The sequence below is a fragment of the Paramisgurnus dabryanus genome, chromosome 13 (genome assembly GCF_030506205.2).
Source record: "Paramisgurnus dabryanus chromosome 13, PD_genome_1.1, whole genome shotgun sequence".
Taxonomy (NCBI): Eukaryota; Metazoa; Chordata; class Actinopteri; order Cypriniformes; family Cobitidae; genus Paramisgurnus; species Paramisgurnus dabryanus.
In genome coordinates, this window is record NC_133349.1 from 32638363 (window position 1) to 32658037 (window position 19675).

Below are 19675 nucleotides of genomic sequence, written 5' to 3' on the forward strand. Positions count from 1 at the left end.
TAGCATGAAGCTAGCATGATGCTAGCATGATTAGCATGAAGCTAGCATGATTAGCATGAAGCTAGCATGATGCTAGCATGATTAGCATGAAGCTAGCATGATGCTAGCATGATTATCATGAAGCTAGCATGATGCTAGCATGATTAGCATGAAGCTAGCATGATGCTAGCATGATTAGCATGAAGCTAGCATGATGTTAGCATGATTAGCATGAAGCTAGCATGATGCTACCATGAAGCTAGCATGAAGCTAGCATGATTAGCATGAAGTTAGCATGAAGCTAGCATGATGCTAGCATGATTAGCATGAAGCTAGCATGATGCTAGCATGATTAGCATGAAGCTAGCATGATGTTAGCATGATTAGCATGAAGCTAGCATGAAGTTAGCATGATTAGCATGAAGCTAGCATGAAGTTAGCATGATTAGCATGAAGCTAGCATGAAGTTAGCATGATTAGCATGAAGCTAGCATGATTAGCATGAAGCTAGCATGATTAGCATGAAGCTAGCATGAAGCTAGCATGATTAGCAGGAAGCTAGCATGAAGCTAACATTTATTGCGTTGCTAGGGTACTAAGTTTGGTTGCTAGGGAGAAAATTGGAATCCCATAATGATCACCCTTCAAGCCACAAGTAAAACGGTCCAACCCCCGTGTCTCTACAATGTTCTGATGCGGAGATATAAGGCTTTGTTTATTCCGTTGCTAGGGTACTAAGTTTGGTTGCTAGGGAGAAAATTGGCATCCCATAATGATCACACTTCAAGCCACAAGTAAAACGGTCCAACCCCCGTGTCTCTACAATGTTCTGATGCGGAGATATAAGGCTTTGTTTATTCCGTTGCTAGGGTACTAAGTTTGGTTGCTAGGGAGAAAATTGGCATCCCATAATGATCACACTTCAAGCCACAAGTAAAACGGTCCAACCCCCGTGTCTCTACAATGTTCTGATGCGGAGATATAAGGCTTTGTTTATTCCGTTGCTAGGGTACTAAGTTTGGTTGCTAGGGAGAAAATTGGCATCCCATAATGATCACACTTCAAGCCACAAGTAAAACGGTCCAACCCCCGTGTCTCTATGATGTTCTGAAGCGGAGATATAAGGCTTTGTTTATTCCGTTGCTAGGGTACTAAGTTTGGTTGCTAGGGAGAAAATTGCCATCCCATAATGATTAAACTTCAAGCCACAAGTAAAACGGTCCAACCCCTGTGTCTCTACGATGTTCAGATCCAGAGATATAAGGCTTTGTTTATTATGTTGCTAGGGTCTTCATATTTTGTTGCTAGGGGCGTGGCTTAATACCTCAATAAGAATCCTAAGAGACTGATTGGATGCCTGAGTAAAATGAGCCCACCCCTATGTCTCTATGACACTCTGGTGCAAAGATATCCATCTGGGCTTTTTATAATGGTAGTCTATGGGAGATGTTGCTAGGGTACCCAAAATTGTTGCTAGGGGCGTGGCTTAATAGCTCTGGGGTGATCCTAAGAGACTGATTGGATGCTTGAGTAAAATGAGCCCACCCCCATGTCTCTAAGACACTCTAAAGTGAAGATATTCCATCTGGGACGCTTTTATTCCCTTTTATGGGCATGTTTCCTGCCCCATTATAAGTCAATGGGAAATTTTGGGGGCCTCTTACACCCCAGCAGTACAGCTTACACCCCATTGTGAGGTATGTTCTTACACAGCCTGTCAGCCTCCTTAAATGTGGTAAGCCAAAAGTTTCTACAAGTTTCTCACTCGCAGCTATGACCCGTCAAAGTTTGTCTCAATGTTAAGTCAATGGAAATTTTGGGGTGTTTCAGCGCCCCGTTTAGGAATTCGGAAGGTCCCATCAGTTAGAAAAGATATAGCAACTCGAGTCAGATCAGACCGAAGGTCTGTCCAAAGTTTGATGGCTGTAGCTTGAAAGCTCTAGGACAAGTTAGAGTTAGAAATTTTAGTCTCAGAAAAAGAATAATAAAGATAGTAAAGTTTGAAGACAAACTTTATGTTGGCTTGAGAAAGCGTAGCCTGAACGTTTAAAACGGTTTGACATAAGTTTAGTTTAGTAGGCTATCTGGCTGTTAGTATGTTTAAGTATGAAGGTAGCATGATTTACCATGAAGCTAGCATGATGCTAGCATGATTAGCATGAAGCTAGCATGAAGTTAGCATGATTAGCATGAAGCTAGCATGATTAGCATGAAGCTAGCATGATTAGCATGAAGTTAGCATGATTAACATGAAGCTAGCATGATGCTAGCATGATTAGCATGAAGCTAGCATGATGCTAGCATGATTTGCATGAAGCTAGCATGATGCTAGCATGATTAGCATGAAGCTAGCATGATGCTAGCATGATTACCATGAAGCTAGCTTGATGCTAGCATGATTAACATGAAGCTAGCATGATTAGCATGAAGCTAGCATGATTAGCATGAAGCTAGCATGATGCTAGCATGATTAGCATGAAGCTAGCATGATGCTAGCATGATTAGCATGAAGCTAGCATGATGCTAGCATGATTAGCATGAAGCTAGCATGATGCTAGCATGATTAGCATGAAGCTAGCATGATGTTAGCATGATTAGCATGAAGCTAGCATGATGTTAGCATGATTAGCATGAAGCTAACATGATGCTAGCATGATTAGCATGAAGCTAGCATGATGCTAGCATGATTAGCATGAAGCTAGCATGATGCTACCATGAAGCTAGCATGAAGCTAGCATGATTAGCATGAAGTTAGCATGAAGCTAGCATGATGCTAGCATGATTAGCATGAAGCTAGCATGATGCTAGCATGATTAGCATGAAGCTAGCATGATGTTAGCATGATTAGCATGAAGCTAGCATGAAGTTAGCATGATTAGCATGAAGCTAGCATGAAGTTAGCATGATTAGCATGAAGCTAGCATGAAGTTAGCATGATTAGCATGAAGCTAGCATGATTAGCATGAAGCTAGCATGATTAGCATGAAGCTAGCATGAAGCTAGCATGATTAGCAGGAAGCTAGCATGAAGCTAACATTTATTGCGTTGCTAGGGTACTAAGTTTGGTTGCTAGGGAGAAAATTGGAATCCCATAATGATCACCCTTCAAGCCACAAGTAAAACGGTCCAACCCCCGTGTCTCTACAATGTTCTGATGCGGAGATATAAGGCTTTGTTTATTCCGTTGCTAGGGTACTAAGTTTGGTTGCTAGGGAGAAAATTGGCATCCCATAATGATCACACTTCAAGCCACAAGTAAAACGGTCCAACCCCCGTGTCTCTACAATGTTCTGATGCGGAGATATAAGGCTTTGTTTATTCCGTTGCTAGGGTACTAAGTTTGGTTGCTAGGGAGAAAATTGGCATCCCATAATGATCACACTTCAAGCCACAAGTAAAACGGTCCAACCCCCGTGTCTCTACAATGTTCTGATGCGGAGATATAAGGCTTTGTTTATTCCGTTGCTAGGGTACTAAGTTTGGTTGCTAGGGAGAAAATTGGCATCCCATAATGATCACACTTCAAGCCACAAGTAAAACGGTCCAACCCCCGTGTCTCTATGATGTTCTGAAGCGGAGATATAAGGCTTTGTTTATTCCGTTGCTAGGGTACTAAGTTTGGTTGCTAGGGAGAAAATTGCCATCCCATAATGATTAAACTTCAAGCCACAAGTAAAACGGTCCAACCCCTGTGTCTCTACGATGTTCAGATCCAGAGATATAAGGCTTTGTTTATTATGTTGCTAGGGTCTTCATATTTTGTTGCTAGGGGCGTGGCTTAATACCTCAATAAGAATCCTAAGAGACTGATTGGATGCCTGAGTAAAATGAGCCCACCCCTATGTCTCTATGACACTCTGGTGCAAAGATATCCATCTGGGCTTTTTATAATGGTAGTCTATGGGAGATGTTGCTAGGGTACCCAAAATTGTTGCTAGGGGCGTGGCTTAATAGCTCTGGGGTGATCCTAAGAGACTGATTGGATGCTTGAGTAAAATGAGCCCACCCCCATGTCTCTAAGACACTCTAAAGTGAAGATATTCCATCTGGGACGCTTTTATTCCCTTTTATGGGCATGTTTCCTGCCCCATTATAAGTCAATGGGAAATTTTGGGGGCCTCTTACACCCCAGCAGTACAGCTTACACCCCATTGTGAGGTATGTTCTTACACAGCCTGTCAGCCTCCTTAAATGTGGTAAGCCAAAAGTTTCTACAAGTTTCTCACTCGCAGCTATGACCCGTCAAAGTTTGTCTCAATGTTAAGTCAATGGAAATTTTGGGGTGTTTCAGCGCCCCGTTTAGGAATTCGGAAGGTCCCATCAGTTAGAAAAGATATAGCAACTCGAGTCAGATCAGACCGAAGGTCTGTCCAAAGTTTGATGGCTGTAGCTTGAAAGCTCTAGGACAAGTTAGAGTTAGAAATTTTAGTCTCAGAAAAAGAATAATAAAGATAGTAAAGTTTGAAGACAAACTTTATGTTGGCTTGAGAAAGCGTAGCCTGAACGTTTAAAACGGTTTGACATAAGTTTAGTTTAGTAGGCTATCTGGCTGTTAGTATGTTTAAGTATGAAGGTAGCATGATTTACCATGAAGCTAGCATGATGCTAGCATGATTAGCATGAAGCTAGCATGAAGTTAGCATGATTAGCATGAAGCTAGCATGATTAGCATGAAGCTAGCATGATTAGCATGAAGTTAGCATGATTAACATGAAGCTAGCATGATGCTAGCATGATTAGCATGAAGCTAGCATGATGCTAGCATGATTTGCATGAAGCTAGCATGATGCTAGCATGATTAGCATGAAGCTAGCATGATGCTAGCATGATTACCATGAAGCTAGCTTGATGCTAGCATGATTAACATGAAGCTAGCATGATTAGCATGAAGCTAGCATGATTAGCATGAAGCTAGCATGATGCTAGCATGATTAGCATGATGCTAGCATGATTAGCATGAAGCTAGCATGATGCTAGCATGATTAGCATGAAGCTAGCATGATGCTAGCATGATTAGCATGAAGCTAGCATGATGTTAGCATGATTAGCATGAAGCTAGCATGATGTTAGCATGATTAGCATGAAGCTAACATGATGCTAGCATGATTATCATGAAGCTAGCATGATGCTAGCATTATTAGCATGAAGCTAGCATGATGCTAACATGATTAGCATGAAGCTAGCATGATGCTAGCATGATTAGCATGAAGCTAGCATGAAGCTAGCATGATTAGCATGAAGTTAGCATGAAGCTAGCATGATGCTAGCATGATTAGCATGAAGCTAGCATGATGTTAGCATGATTAACATGAAGCTAGCATGATGCTACCATGATTAGCATGAAGCTAGCATGAAGCTAGCATGATTAGCATGAAGTTAGCATGAAGCTAGCATGATGGTAGCATGATTAGCATGAAGCTAGCATGATGCTAGCATGATTAGCATGAAGCTAGCATGATGCTAGCATGATTAGCATGAAGCTAGCATGATGCTAGCATGATAAGCATGAAGCTAGCATGATGTTAGCATGATTAGCATGAAGCTAGCATGATTAGCATGAAGCTAGCATGATTAGCAGGAAGCTAGCATGAAGCTAGCATGATTAGCAGGAAGCTAGCATGAAGCTAACATTTATTGCGTTGCTAGGGTACTAAGTTTGGTTGCTAGGGAGAAAATTGGAATCCCATAATGATCACCCTTCAAGCCACAAGTAAAACGGTCCAACCCCCGTGTCTCTACAATGTTCTGATGCGGAGATATAAGGCTTTGTTTATTCCGTTGCTAGGGTACTAAGTTTGGTTGCTAGGGAGAAAATTGGCATCCCATAATGATCACCCTTCAAGCTACAAGTAAAACGGTCCAACCCCCGTGTCTCTACAATGTTCTGATGCGGAGATATAAGGCTTTGTTTATTCCGTTGCTAGGGTACTAAGTTTGGTTGCTAGGAAGAAAATTGGCATCCCATAATGATCACACTTCAAGCCACAAGTAAAACGGTCCAACCCCCGTGTCTCTATGATGTTCTGAAGCGGAGATATAAGGCTTTGTTTATTCCGTTGCTAGGGTACTAAGTTTGGTTGCTAGGGAGAAAATTGCCATCCCATAATGATTAAACTTCAAGCCACAAGTAAAACGGTCCAACCCCTGTGTCTCTACGATGTTCAGATCCAGAGATATAAGGCTTTGTTTATTATGTTGCTAGGGTCTTCATATTTTGTTGCTAGGGGCGTGGCTTAATACCTCAATAAGAATCCTAAGAGACTGATTGGATGCCTGAGTAAAATGAGCCCACCCCTATGTCTCTATGACACTCTGGTGCAAAGATATCCATCTGGGCTTTTTATAATGGTAGTCTATGGGAGATGTTGCTAGGGTACCCAAAATTGTTGCTAGGGGCGTGGCTTAATAGTTCTGGGGTGATCCTAAGAGACTGATTGGATGCTTGAGTAAAATGAGCCCACCCCCATGTCTCTAAGACACTCTAAAGTGAAGATATTCCATCTGGGACGCTTTTATTCCCTTTTATGGGCATGTTTCCTGCCCCATTATAAGTCAATTGGAAATTTTGGGGGCCTCTTACACCCCAGCAGTACAGCTTACACCCCATTGTGAGGTATGCTCTTACACAGCCTGTCAGCCTCCTTAAATGTGGTAAGCCAAAAGTTTCTACAAGTTTCTCACTCGCAGCTATGACCCGTCAAAGTTTGTCTCAATGTTAAGTCAATGGAAATTTTGGGGTGTTTCAGCGCCCCGTTTAGGAATTCGGAAGGTCCCATCAGTTAGAAAAGATATAGCAACTCGAGTCAGATCAGACCGAAGGTCTGTCCAAAGTTTGATGGCTGTAGCTTGAAAGCTCTAGGACGAGTTAGAGTTAGAAATTTTAGTCTCAGAAAAAGAATAATAATAACTAGATATTAAAGTTTGAGGACAAACTTTATGTTGGCTTGAAAAAGCGTAGCCTGAACATTTAAAATGGTTTGACAGAAGTTTATTTTAGTAGGCTATCTGGCTGTTAGCATGATTAGCATGAAGTTAGCATGATTAGCATGAAGCTAGCATGATTAGCATGAAGGTAGCATGATGTTAGCATGATCAGTATGAAGCTAGCATGAAGCTAACATGATTAGCATGAAGCTAACATGAAGCTAACATGATTAGCATGAAGCTAGCATGATGCTAGCATGATTAGCATGAAGCTAGCATGAAGCTAACATGATTAGCATGAAGCTAGAATGAAGCTAACATTTATTCCGTTGCTAGGGTACTAAGTTTGGTTGCTAGGGAGAAAATTGGCATCCCATAATGATCAACCTTCAAGCCACAAGTAAAACGGTCCAACCCCCGTGTCTCTATGATGTTCTGAAGCGGAGATATAAGGCTTTGTTTATTCCGTTGCTAGGGTACTAAGTTTGGTTGCTAGGGAGAAAATTGGCATCCCATAATGATCAACCTTCAAGCCACAAGTAAAACGGTCCAACCCCCATGTCTCTATGATGTTCTGAAGCGGAGATATAAGGCTTTGTTTATTCCGTTGCTAGGGTACTAAGTTTGGTTGCTAGGGAGACAATTGGCATCCCATAATGATCAACCTTCAAGCCACAAGTAAAACGGTCCAACCCCCGTGTCTCTATGATGTTCTGAAGCGGAGATATAAGGCTTTGTTTATTCCGTTGCTAGGGTACTAAGTTTGGTTGCTAGGGAGAAAATTGGCATCCCATAATGATCAACCTTCAAGCCACAAGTAAAACGGTCAAACCCCCGTGTCTCTAAGATGTTCTGAAGCAGAGATAAAAGGCTTTGTTTATTCCGTTGCTAGGGTACTAAGTTTGGTTGCTAGGGAGAAAATTGGCATCCCATAATGATCAACCTTCAAGCCACAAGTAAAACAGTCCAACCCCCATGTCTCTATGATGTTCTGAAGCGGAGATATAAGGCTTTGTTTATTCCGTTGCTAGGGTACTAAGTTCGGTTGCTATGGAGAAAATTGGCATCCCATAATGATCAACCTTCAAGCCACAAGTAAAACGGTCCAACCCCCGTGTCTCTACAATGTTCTGATGCTGAGATATAAGGCTTTGTTTATTCCGTTGCTAGGGTACTAAGTTTGGTTGCTAGGGAGGAAATTGGCATCCCATAATAATCAACCTTCAAGCCACAAGTAAAACGGTCCAACCCCCGTGTCTCTAAGATGTTCTGAAGCGGAGAAATAAGGCTTTGTTTATTCCGTTGCTAGGGTACTAAGTTTGGTTGCTAGGGAGAAAAATGGCATCCCATAATGATCAACCTTCAAGCCACAAGTAAAACGGTCCAACCCCCGTGTCTCTATGATGTTCTGAAGCGGAGATATAAGGCTTTGTTTATTCCGTTGCTAGGGTACTAAGTTTGGTTGCTAGGCAGAAAATTGGCATCCCATAATGATCAACCTTCAAGCCACAAGTAAAGCGGTCAAACCCCTGTGTCTCTAAGATGTTCTGAAGCGGAGATAAAAGGCTTTGTTTATTCCGTTGCTAGGGTACTAAGTTTGGTTGCTAGGGAGAAAATTGGCATCCCATAATGATCAACCTTCAAGCCACAAGTAAAACGGTCCAAACCCCATGTCTCTATGATGTTCTGAAGCGGAGATATAAGGCTTTGTTTATTCCGTTGCTAGGGTACTAAGTTTGGTTGCTAGGGAGAAAATTGGCATCCCATAATGATCAACCTTCAAGCCACAAGTAAAACGGTCCAACCCCCGTGTCTCTATGATGTTCTGAAGCGGAGATATAAGTCTTTGTTTATTCCGTTGCTAGGGTACTAAGTTTGGTTGCTAGGGAGAAAATTGGCATCCCATAAAGATCAACCTTCAAGCCACAAGTAAAACGGTCCAACCCCCGTGTCTCTATGATGTTCTGAAGCGGAGATATAAGGCTTTGTTTATTCCGTTGCTAGGGTACTAAGTTTGGTTGCTAGGGAGAAAATTGGCATCCCATAATGATCAACCTTCAAGCCACAAGTAAAACGGTCAAACCCCCGTGTCTCTATGATGTTCTGAAGCGGAGATATAAGGCTTTGTTTATTCCGTTGCTAGGGTACTAAGTTTGGTTGCTAGGGAGAAAATTGGCATCCCATAATGATCAACCTTCAAGCCACAAGTAAAACGGTCCAACCCCCGTGTCTCTATGATGTTCTGAAGCGGAGATATAAGGCTTTGTTTATTCCGTTGCTAGGGTACTAAGTTTGGTTGCTAGGGAGAAAATTGGCATCCCATAATGATCAACCTTCAAGCCACAAGTAAAACGGTCCAACCCCCGTGTCTCTATGATGTTCTGAAGCGGAGATATAAGGCTTTGTTTATTCCGTTGCTAGGGTACTAAGTTTGGTTGCTAGGGAGAAAATTGGCATCCCATAATGATCAACCTTCAAGCCACAAGTAAAACGGTCCAACCCCCGTGTCTCTATGATGTTCTGAAGCGGAGATATAAGGCTTTGTTTATTCCGTTGCTAGGGTACTAAGTTTGGTTGCTAGGGAGAAAATTGGCATCCCATAATGATCAACCTTCAAGCCACAAGTAAAACGGTCAAACCCCCGTGTCTCTATGATGTTCTGAAGCGGAGATATAAGGCTTTAGGTGCGTTCCATTCGACCGTAAGTGGACTGAGAAGTGGACTTCGCAGGGTATTCCGCCATCTTAAGTGAGATTCCAATCCGAAGTGAGCGAACATGTTCAGTTCGAAGGGCACTGCGCACGGCATAGGGAATCAGGGAACATCGATACATCACTTAACAGGAAGTGGAGAGCGATAATCACCCAACTGTCTTTGCGCGCATGACGTCATCGCAGTCAGAACGGTCAGTCAGAAGAACTATGGAGGAGTTTACGTATGTGTGTAAGTATTATTTATTTCGTCTTTGTTATACAAATCGGTTTTTTTAACGGTTATTGTTATGAATATGACATACTTTTTATGATTATAATTTACCTCAGTGAATGCAGCCAGCTAAGCTAGTTTGTGAAGTTAATTGATTTTATTTTAGGTAGTTGTAAAATAGTGCTTAGATACGTGTGTGTGTGTGTGTGTGTGTGTGTGTGTGTGTGTGTGTGTGCGCGCGTGTGTGTGTGTGTGTGTGTGTGTGTGTGTGTGTGTGTGTGTGTGTGTGTGTGTGTGTGTGTGTGTGTGTGTGTTTGTGTGTTTGTGTGCTTAGGGTCTAAAGAACAAACTGTGGAGTTTATCCAATTAAGGAGCCGACACGAGCATCTCTTTACAGGGAAGAGAAATGCAGCAAAATATGGATGGGAGTAGGTTACATAATAAGTGCTATTGATAATTATAGAATATAAAACTACTTATGTGTGCCTTTCTTCATTTCTACTATGACATGTTTACATATAAATGTACTCATTTCCATATGTTACAGAACAGTGATTCAAAAGATGGGACTAGAGGGCAAGGTATCTGTCCAGCAGGCATCTAGGAAGTGGGAGAACATGAAAAAAAAGTACAAGGTAAGACATTATAATATTAGCTTGTGCGTCCAACTATGCGGAGTACAATATAATAGTTCTTTTAATCTGTGTTTTAATATATAATATACACTAATTAAAAATAACTATAAACACATGCATTCATTCTAGGAATTGAAGTACCCACCAACTGGGTCAGGAAGAGAAAACGGAGAGGAAACGGCAACCTCGTGGCCATGGTATAATGCCATGGATGAGGCGATTGGTCAGAAGGCATCCATAACACCACCAATAATAATGTCATCCCTACTTTCAAATGAGGACCTGACCATCAGTTCACCCACTTTTTTCACCAGCCCACCTCCTATGGCCTCACTAACTGGCCCTTCTCCTATGGCCTCACTAACTGGCCCTTCTCCTGTGGCCTCGGTCGCTGGCCCTTCTCCTGTGGCCTCGGTCGCTGGCCCTTCTCCTGTGGCCTCGGTCGCTGGCCCTTCTCCTGTGGCCTCGGTCGCTGGCCCTTCTCCTGTGGCCTCGGTCGCTGGCCCTTCTCCTGTGGCCTCGGTCGCTGGCCCTTCTCCTGTGGCCTCGGTCGCTAGCCTTTCTCCTATGACTTCGGTCGCTGGTCCTTCTCCCATGACTTCAGTCGCTGGCCCATCCATCAGATCCAGCATTCCTCCTACCAGGCGAAAAAAACGTGTGGCAACTGAAATTTTAGATTTCCTCCGGGAGGAATCTGCCAAGGAGGAGGAACGAGAGAAACAATTTACTGACTTTAATGAGAGGTTTTTAACTCTCTTTGAGTCTTTTTTGAAAAAATAAGTCCTTGTCTTTAAGGCATTGTTCTCTTTCTATATCTGTTTTTACATTTTGTTTACGTTGTATGTGATTTTTATTGAGGTTTTTACACAAACAGACGCACAAATGTTTATTCATTCATTTATTTATGGGGAACTGTATGTAGCTGTTCATTTATATTTGTTTATGAAAATCTACTGACATGTTTAAAATATAACTGCATAACATTAATTCACATAAAGATAGAGTATGTCAAATAATTAACATTAAATAAAAAATGTATTGGTTCACAGATTCATTCATTCATCCAATCTTCTATATTAAAACATAACAACATTTAATATTATCTAAAAGATGTTTATGAGAACTAAATAACAGAATTTATCAGAATTAGAAATTAACCAACTATATTCAAACCTTTTTTTAAGCTATTCAAACAAGTAAATTCAAACAGGTAAATATAATTCTCATCCCTTAGTCATAGTCATGGTGTTGCAGGGCAATGTGTCTTTGCACAGGAGCTGAAACCAAGGCTGCAAGCTGATCTCTTGTGGCTGATCCTCTACTTTCTGCCACATGATGTGATGGTCTGGTAGGCTCCATCAGCTCATCCACAATATCTCCAACTCCAAGGCAGATGTTATGCAGCATTGTACAGGCAACTACCACTTTTGGGACAACCAACTGATCCAAAGGAAGAGCCTGAAGAAAGATGGCTCTCCAACGACACTTCATCCTGCCAAAAGATGTCTCAATAATGCACCTTGCCCTGGAATGGTGTCTATTGAACCGGGCCTGCACTGGTCCCTGGAGTGGTTCCCTGTAAGGTGTTATGATTCTGATGGGATTGTCAATGCAGGGATATCCACCATCACCTAACAAAAAGTGTCCACGGGGTGGGTATGCCGCAAGCTGGTAAATGGGGCTGCACCGCAGGACTCGGGCATCATGTGTTGATCCAGGATATCCACAGAACACATCAATAAACCTGCCAGTGTGGTCACAGATTGCTTGTAATACAACAGAATGAAAAAGTTTCCTGTTGAAATAGCAGTTGGCATCTCTCACCGGGGCTTTTATGCGTATATGGCAACCATCTATTGCACCCAAAGCCCCCAGGAAAGCATTGTGATTTGCCAACCTGGCAAACCCTTCACTTACTGCCATCCTTGCATCTTCTGTGGATGGGAGTTTTATTATATTGCCTCTGTGGTGCAGGAGGGACCCAAGTACCTCTCTTACTGAGCGGAAGACTGTGGTTTTGGGTATAGAGAACGCCCGGCAGACAACTCTGTAGGAGGTACCGCTAGCCAACCAGAATATAAATATCAGCACCTTTATGGTTTGCCCCCAACCATGGTGTCGATCCTCGTGAAGCATGCTCAAGAGTGCATTCAGGGATTCACGACTAAGGCGATAATCTGGTCTGGTGTCATTTTCTTCATCAAAAAACAAACGAAGCACTGGCACAGTAGGGTTCATTTGAATGTAGGCTGCAGGATTTACATCCTACAAAATTAGATGCAGGGCCACACATTAATCAATTGTAATAAACTTGTGACATCATTCTATTTAGAATTACTGATATAAATGTATATGGTTATATGCTTATGTTTATTAACTTGGCTATATTGTGTAAAAAAAAATTAGAGATATAGTGCCAGAAACCATATAAAAAGTGGGTTTATGTTAAATTATTTTCAATTAATTAGAAACCATATAAAAAGTGAATTTGTTAAATTATTATCAATTAATAATTAAATAATACTACTTTAACATAAAGCCACTTCTTATATTGTTTCTGGCAATAAAACAAATTTATTCATATACCTTTTTAACTGTGCTAAACTAGCAGTTACAAATCTGTCCAGAAGGTCGCGCTAGTTGCTTAACTCACCCGTTCAAAAGTTATGGCCAGAAGCAGTCTCTTACGAAGTAGTCGTCGCCTTCGCTGTCTTCTTTTATATTCATTACGGATTATAAATAGGTATGATAAAGCAAAAGCGACGAGAAGCAGATGAGGCTCTGCCATTTTTCTTTATTTACCACAGACTGTCTGTGCGCGGGAAGAAGGCGCACGAGAGCACTATGCAATTATATGACCATTGATTAAAAAGTTTGTAATAAAAACACATACATACATATAAACCAAATAAAAGTTTATTTTCATATTTGCATGACAGTTACAGCAGTTCATTTCTGTTAATAGTCAAGTAATAGCAGCAATATAGTTAATTAAAGTGTACAATTATAAACATACGTTTTTCATGACATAGTACTCAATGTTTTTTTATTGTATAGTGTACATATTTTAAATGTGATAGTAAATAAAAATTAAAATATGAATGTAGTCCTATATTTATTTATGTTATATCAATCTGCGCGACCCCGTCGTTGACTTTCTTTGATGACGTTTGCAGGGCGTTCCAAATGAGCGGTTATTGTCAGTGAAGTCCACTTCAACTGATATACCGTGCTCAGGGAGTAGGGAACAGGGAACACTCCGTAGGGACCCTGTCGAATGGAACGCACCTTTTGTTTATTCCGTTGCTAGGGTACTAAGTTTGGTTGCTAGGGAGAAAATTGGCATCCCATAATGATCAACCTTCAAGCCACAAGTAAAACGGTCCAACCCCCGTGTCTCTATGATGTTCTGAAGCGGAGATATAAGGCTTTGTTTATTCCGTTGCTAGGGTACTAAGTTTGGTTGCTAGGGAGAAAATTGGCATCCCATAATGATCAACCTTCAAGCCACAAGTAAAACGGTCCAACCCCCGTGTCTCTATGATGTTCTGAAGCGGAGATATAAGGCTTTGTTTATTCCGTTGCTAGGGTACTAAGTTTGGTTGCTAGGGAGAAAATTGGCATCCCATAATGATCAACCTTCAAGCCACAAGTAAAACGGTCCAACCCCCGTGTCTCTATGATGTTCTGAAGCGGAGATATAAGGCTTTGTTTATTCCGTTGCTAGGGTACTAAGTTTGGTTGCTAGGGAGAAAATTGGCATCCCATAATGATCAACCTTCAAGCCACAAGTAAAACGGTCCAACCCCCGTGTCTCTATGATGTTCTGAAGCGGAGATATAAGGCTTTGTTTATTCCGTTGCTAGGGTACTAAGTTTGGTTGCTAGGGAGAAAAATGGCATCCCATAATGATCAACCTTCAAGCCACAAGTAAAACGGTCCAACCCCCATGTCTCTAGGACACTCTAAAGTAAAGATATTCCATCTGGGATGCTTTTATTCCCTTATATGGGCATGTTTCCTGCCCCATTATAAGTCAATGGGAAATTTTGGGGGCCTCTTACACCCCAGGGGTATAGCTTACACCCCATTGTGATGTATGTTCTTACAGAGCCTGTCAGCCACCTTAAATGTGGTAAGCCACAAGTTTCTACAAGTTTCTCACTCACAGCTATGACCTGTCAAAGTTTGTCTCAATGTTAAGTCAATGGAAATTTTGGGGTGTTCGAGACCCCCGTTTAGGAATTCGGAAGGTCCCATCAGTTAGAAAAGATATAGCACACTAAGTCAGACCAGTCTGAAGGTCTGTGGAAAATTTGGTGCATGTAGCTTGAAAGCCCTAGGACGAGTTAGTGTTTATAATTTTGGGGGGAGAAAAAGAATAATAACTAGATAGAAAAGTTCGTCGGAACAAACTTTATGTTGGCTTGAGAAAGCCTAGTCTGAGAGTAGAGTTTGACAACTAAGCATGAAGTTGATTTAACATGAAGTTATTATTATTTAACATGAAGCTAGCATGAATTAGCATGAAGCTCAAATGATGCTGTTAGCATTATTTTACATGAAGCTAACGTTATTTAGCATGATTTTACATTTTCTCGCTTTTTATTCAGTCAGAAATAAAATACACTGCTGAACAATAGCCACTATAGTCAAGAAGCTTTATTGTCCTCTATAGCAGTGCAGTACACAGTAGGCTAAATTATGTACTGACTTTTTGAATTTTGACATTTGTGTCAAAATAAGAAAATAAATTTTAAAGCAGCAGTCAATATGTATGTTGTGCCAAAGGAGATATAAGAAAAAGATAAAGATAAATGATCCACAGTTTAACCCCGACAGACTGGTGTTGTGCACCCATGAAGTCTGGGTATTTTGAAATAAACATTCAAAACTGTGGTTAAATAAAAGTGTACATCACTATTATAAATTATGTTTTAGTAATGTGAATTAATATTATTGCGGCAATATTGTGTGTGTTGCATTTTGCTTTTATATTTTTGCTTTGTATATTAAGGTTGGTGAATTTTACATACTGTTGGATAGATTATTCTGCATCAATGTGTTATATTTTCTTAAATAAAAAAATTATAAATCTGTCACCATATTTATTTTTAAAAGTCTGATAGGTCTTAGCTGTTGTGTCGTGCTGACAAGCATAGTGGGTGGGAACAGCAAATGATTTGAACGTCTCATTTCAGTTCACCTTGTGGCCTTCTGCCATCTTCAAATATCGAGCCTTGCCTTCAAAGGCCGTGGTCTTAAATGGATCAAGCCCCTGAATTGGGATGCACCCTGTGACTCACTTTAGGAGTAAGTCATGACCACACCCATTGCGGCATTACAAATAAAACATCAGAAATACCACTTCATTTAAGAAGGCAGAAAATTTTAATGGCATACTGGATAAATCTACAGGGACAAAAAGATAATCATCCCATTAAGGAAGTCCTGAATGACTGTTGGGAAATTCTAAATGGAACCGGAAAAGGCTAGATAAGAATGAGTTAATGAACTTGGTCTAGAATCAATATCGTCTGGACCAGTAGTGGCAGTATTTCCAATTCCACCCTGGATAGAAGACCAACCAGAAATAGACATACTACATGAGAACAGAAGGGAAATGAATAACGTGACCAGTTTAATTACATATGTCGATGATTATATTAAAAATGCATATTATTAATTTTTTCGAATTTATACAGATGGATCAAAAAATTCAGAGACTGGAAAGATTGACGCGAGAAAAGTAAGGTAGGATGAAATAATAATGGTACTAGAGTGGGTGTATGAATTTAGACCTAATAAAGTACTTGTATGTTCTGATTCAGTGGCAGTCATTTTGAGTTTACCATCAATGGAAACAAATAGAACTGACATTTTAATTGAAATCATGATTAGGTTATACAGTTTACAACAGATGAATATATAATAGTTCAATTTATGTGGGTACCTGCACATGTGGGAATCAGGGTAATGAGGAAGCAGACAAAATTGCCAAAGAATCAATAATATGGCAGAACCAACTACACTCATTTGATCAGAAGAATTTTTTTATTTTAGAAGCATGTAATAAGAAATGGCAAACGGTTTGGGATTCATGTCAAACAGGACGACACTATTACAAGGATCAAAAAACATAAAGAAAATAAAAATAACTAAATCATACATAACACATTATAGGGAAACACAATACCGGCCATTGTGATGTGTGTTTAACAGAAGAAACTGTAACATGTTTTGAAGATATGTAAAGAAATAGAAAGAAGGATTCTAAAGGAAGAATTACAAGCAATAGGATCTAAGGAATTCAATATATGTACCTTTTTAAACAACGGTCCAAAATCAGGAAGTCAAATGTATGCAATTTTGAGATTTATAAAGAATAGTGGGTTATATCAGTGGTTCTCAAACTGGGGGCCGGGGCAGGGGGGGCGCGAGATGGTGCCAGGAGGACCCCAGTTTTATGACATTTTATAAAATACATTCATTTATAATGAATTCTGTGTAATTAAACCTAAAAAATAATAAGCCAACTAACCAACAGCACTACTACGTATAATTTAATGTTTTGTTTAATTAAAATATTACATTTTAGAACTGTTTTTGTCATAAATTTTCTTTTGGGGGGCCGCGAAAGAATGCACTGTACACAAGGGGGGCCGCACCCTGAAAAAGTTTGAGAACCACTGGGTTATATAATAGGATATAGAAGAGGTAGATCATTCTATTCACACTCCATACAGTAGGTGACGGTATGCACCTTGTTGGTTCGCAACCCGCCATTAAACCAAAAGAAGAAGAAGATGAAGCCATCCATTACTCATATGCGCAAGGTATACAGTAGGTGGCAGTAATACTCATAAGGAGTGAGCGGCCATTAAACGGAAAGAAGAAGAAGAAGAAGATGATGAAACCACATGCACCACGTGCACGGCCGCAACTACCAAACAAATAGGTATGTAGATGTTAAATATTGCATTACTTTTCTTATTTATGTGACGTAAAAGTAGGGATGCACCGAAAGGAAAATTCTTGACCGAAGCTGGATAAAATTAAAAACTCAATCGAAGGCCGAATATGTTTTTTCCATTATGCCCATTTTCTCGCCATTGCACAAGTTACATTCAGAATGTAATTTTTACTATATTTATTTCACATTATTTAACATTGTTAACATTCCAGATGTAGGGCATTTAAACCTGGTCACTAGGTAATATCGATAGATTGTTAAAAACTGTTTTAATTACATGCTACCACATAAATTAGTCTTAGTTAAACAGATATTAAGCCGAAATTCTATTCCCGCGCAAAATGCAAATAACTTCAGCACTGTATATTGAGCAGTGCCCACACATGCACGATTAAGTTATTGTTACGAGCAGAAAGAGAGATTGCGGTAAGATTGACAGATGACAGAGTCTAGCAGTCTAACTAAAGGCTTATTATTAATAAATGTTTCATTTCTCAGTTAATGTAAGCTTGTTTGTCATTGAAGGACTTTGCTGATTTTAGGAAGTTTTTATTTTGCACTGCTGACGCCTAACATGAGATGAAGACCTAACGTTAAAGTCTTTCTTTCTCTTTGCTTGTGCATTCAGCACACAAATACCCGGGATTGCCGCAGTGTATTTCTTATATACTGTATGTTGTCAGGTTGTTTTAAAATTCGATTATAAACGAAAGTTGTAGAGCTGTATGTTTTCGCGTCTTTCCCGTTTTAAAATACTTTCACCAACGTGATTGCTGCATTTGCGCATCTCTCATGCTCCGCTGGTTGATATTTGATCACGTCATCAAATACCTCATTATTCGGTAAAATGTATTCGGCCTTTTCACTGTTTTGGCCGGATGCCGATTTTTTTTTGGAGGATTAATTTCGGTTGCCGAAAATTCGATGCATCCCTGTGTAAAAGTAGAACTAATGGCACCAGTCTGTTTGCGATGTTACAAGTCATCTGGCAACACATCAAATTCTTCACTTGCTCATCCTTAAAATCCATATTTATACTGTGATAAAACAGAATTCAGAAATGTTGTGGAACAGCTGGACAGAAGATATGAGGTCAAGTGCAAAAAACTTTTTAGATACAGAGTTTGTTTGTCTTAATATTTTTTTATTAGTTTATTTGTAACCTATGGTACCACTCTAGTACCAATACATATTACAATACTGGTGTTGAAGATTAAGCTGATTTAAGACGTGTACAAAGTGTTTTAATAGTTGTAGTGCATTTTTAAAATCCTTGGTGTGAAATGATGAACCAAAATCAAACATTACCATGCAAAGCCTGGATATAGGCAGCCTGATGGCTTTAGCATATTAGAATTTTGGAAGGGTATTGTGACACTGAAGACTAATGCTGCAACTTAAGCTATGATTACTGGAATAAATGCTGTAAATTTTAAAATATTATTCGCATAAAAACAGAATTTTTTTCTGCATTGTTTTTGATGAAATGCATCCTTAGTAAGCACAATACACTTAATCAAAACATTAAAATGGCTGTTCCAATGCATTATTATTTATATACAAATACTGGCATGATTCTGTGTTTTTCACGTTTATGCCTTTAATTGGCATAAATGTGTATTTTTTTTTCAGCTTTGACTATAAACGAAACAGAAATTACATGACACTGCTAGTGCTTCTATGTAAACACACTTGCCTCAAAAAAGTGCAGGAGACAAATTTACATTTGTACATCAGAATACAAGTTATTCTATACCTATGGTTTAAGTGCTTATTTACATGTAATTTTTGAGTTTTTATTGATTACATTTTATTTATTGTTTTTCTGCTCTGGTATGTTGTTTTCATGACTTGCAGTGAGAGTGTTCACATTTGGAGTATGGGTTACCATACCTGAAAAAACATGTCACACTTTTACTGTTTTATTTCACTTTAATAATTACCATTTATCATGTATTTTAATATCAAAGGCAACAATTACAATTCATTTACTTATTGATAAAAAATGCATAGTCTAAAAATAGCTTTAAATAATAAAAAAAAAAAAAAATCATTAATAATTGAGGAGAACAAATAGTGTGTTGATAATAATAACTTATAAGGGACTGCATATAACAGCAAATACTATGTAACCAAAAGAACCATCAAGAACACAAAACAAAATACAGTCAAAATGATTGTCAAAAACATAACATAACACAAACTTAACATGTTAATTGTATTAATGCCTTATTTATTT

General features: G+C 39.6%; 1 protein-coding gene across 2 annotated transcripts; it reads left to right on the forward strand.

The window, feature by feature from the left end:
• The first annotated feature begins 9656 nt into the window (after positions 1-9656).
• On the forward strand, positions 9657-11459 carry LOC135718005 (uncharacterized). 2 transcript variants are annotated; one of them, XM_065240316.2, is made up of 4 exons: positions 9657-9846; positions 10163-10256; positions 10376-10463; positions 10593-11459. In XM_065240316.2, exons 1-4 carry the CDS (start codon positions 9786-9788, stop codon positions 11241-11243), a joined length of 894 nt encoding a protein of 297 aa, XP_065096388.2. In that variant the 5' UTR covers positions 9657-9785; the 3' UTR covers positions 11244-11459. The 2 variants fall into 2 exon arrangements, with proteins under 2 accessions (XP_065096388.2, XP_073667595.1); XM_073811494.1 differs by lacking the exon at positions 10163-10256.
• Positions 11460-19675: the final 8216 nt, after the last annotated feature.

Excerpts from the sequence above, each read along its gene's own strand:
- LOC135718005 (XM_065240316.2), top strand. The coding sequence starts at position 9,786 with ATGACGTCATCGCAGTCAGAACGGTCAGTCAGAAGAACTATGGAGGAG. Across the intron at positions 10,257-10,375 it reads GCAGCAAAATATGGATGGGA|AACAGTGATTCAAAAGATGG; the intron begins GTAGGTTACATA and ends CATATGTTACAG. Across the intron at positions 10,464-10,592 it reads ACATGAAAAAAAAGTACAAG|GAATTGAAGTACCCACCAAC; the intron begins GTAAGACATTAT and ends CATTCATTCTAG.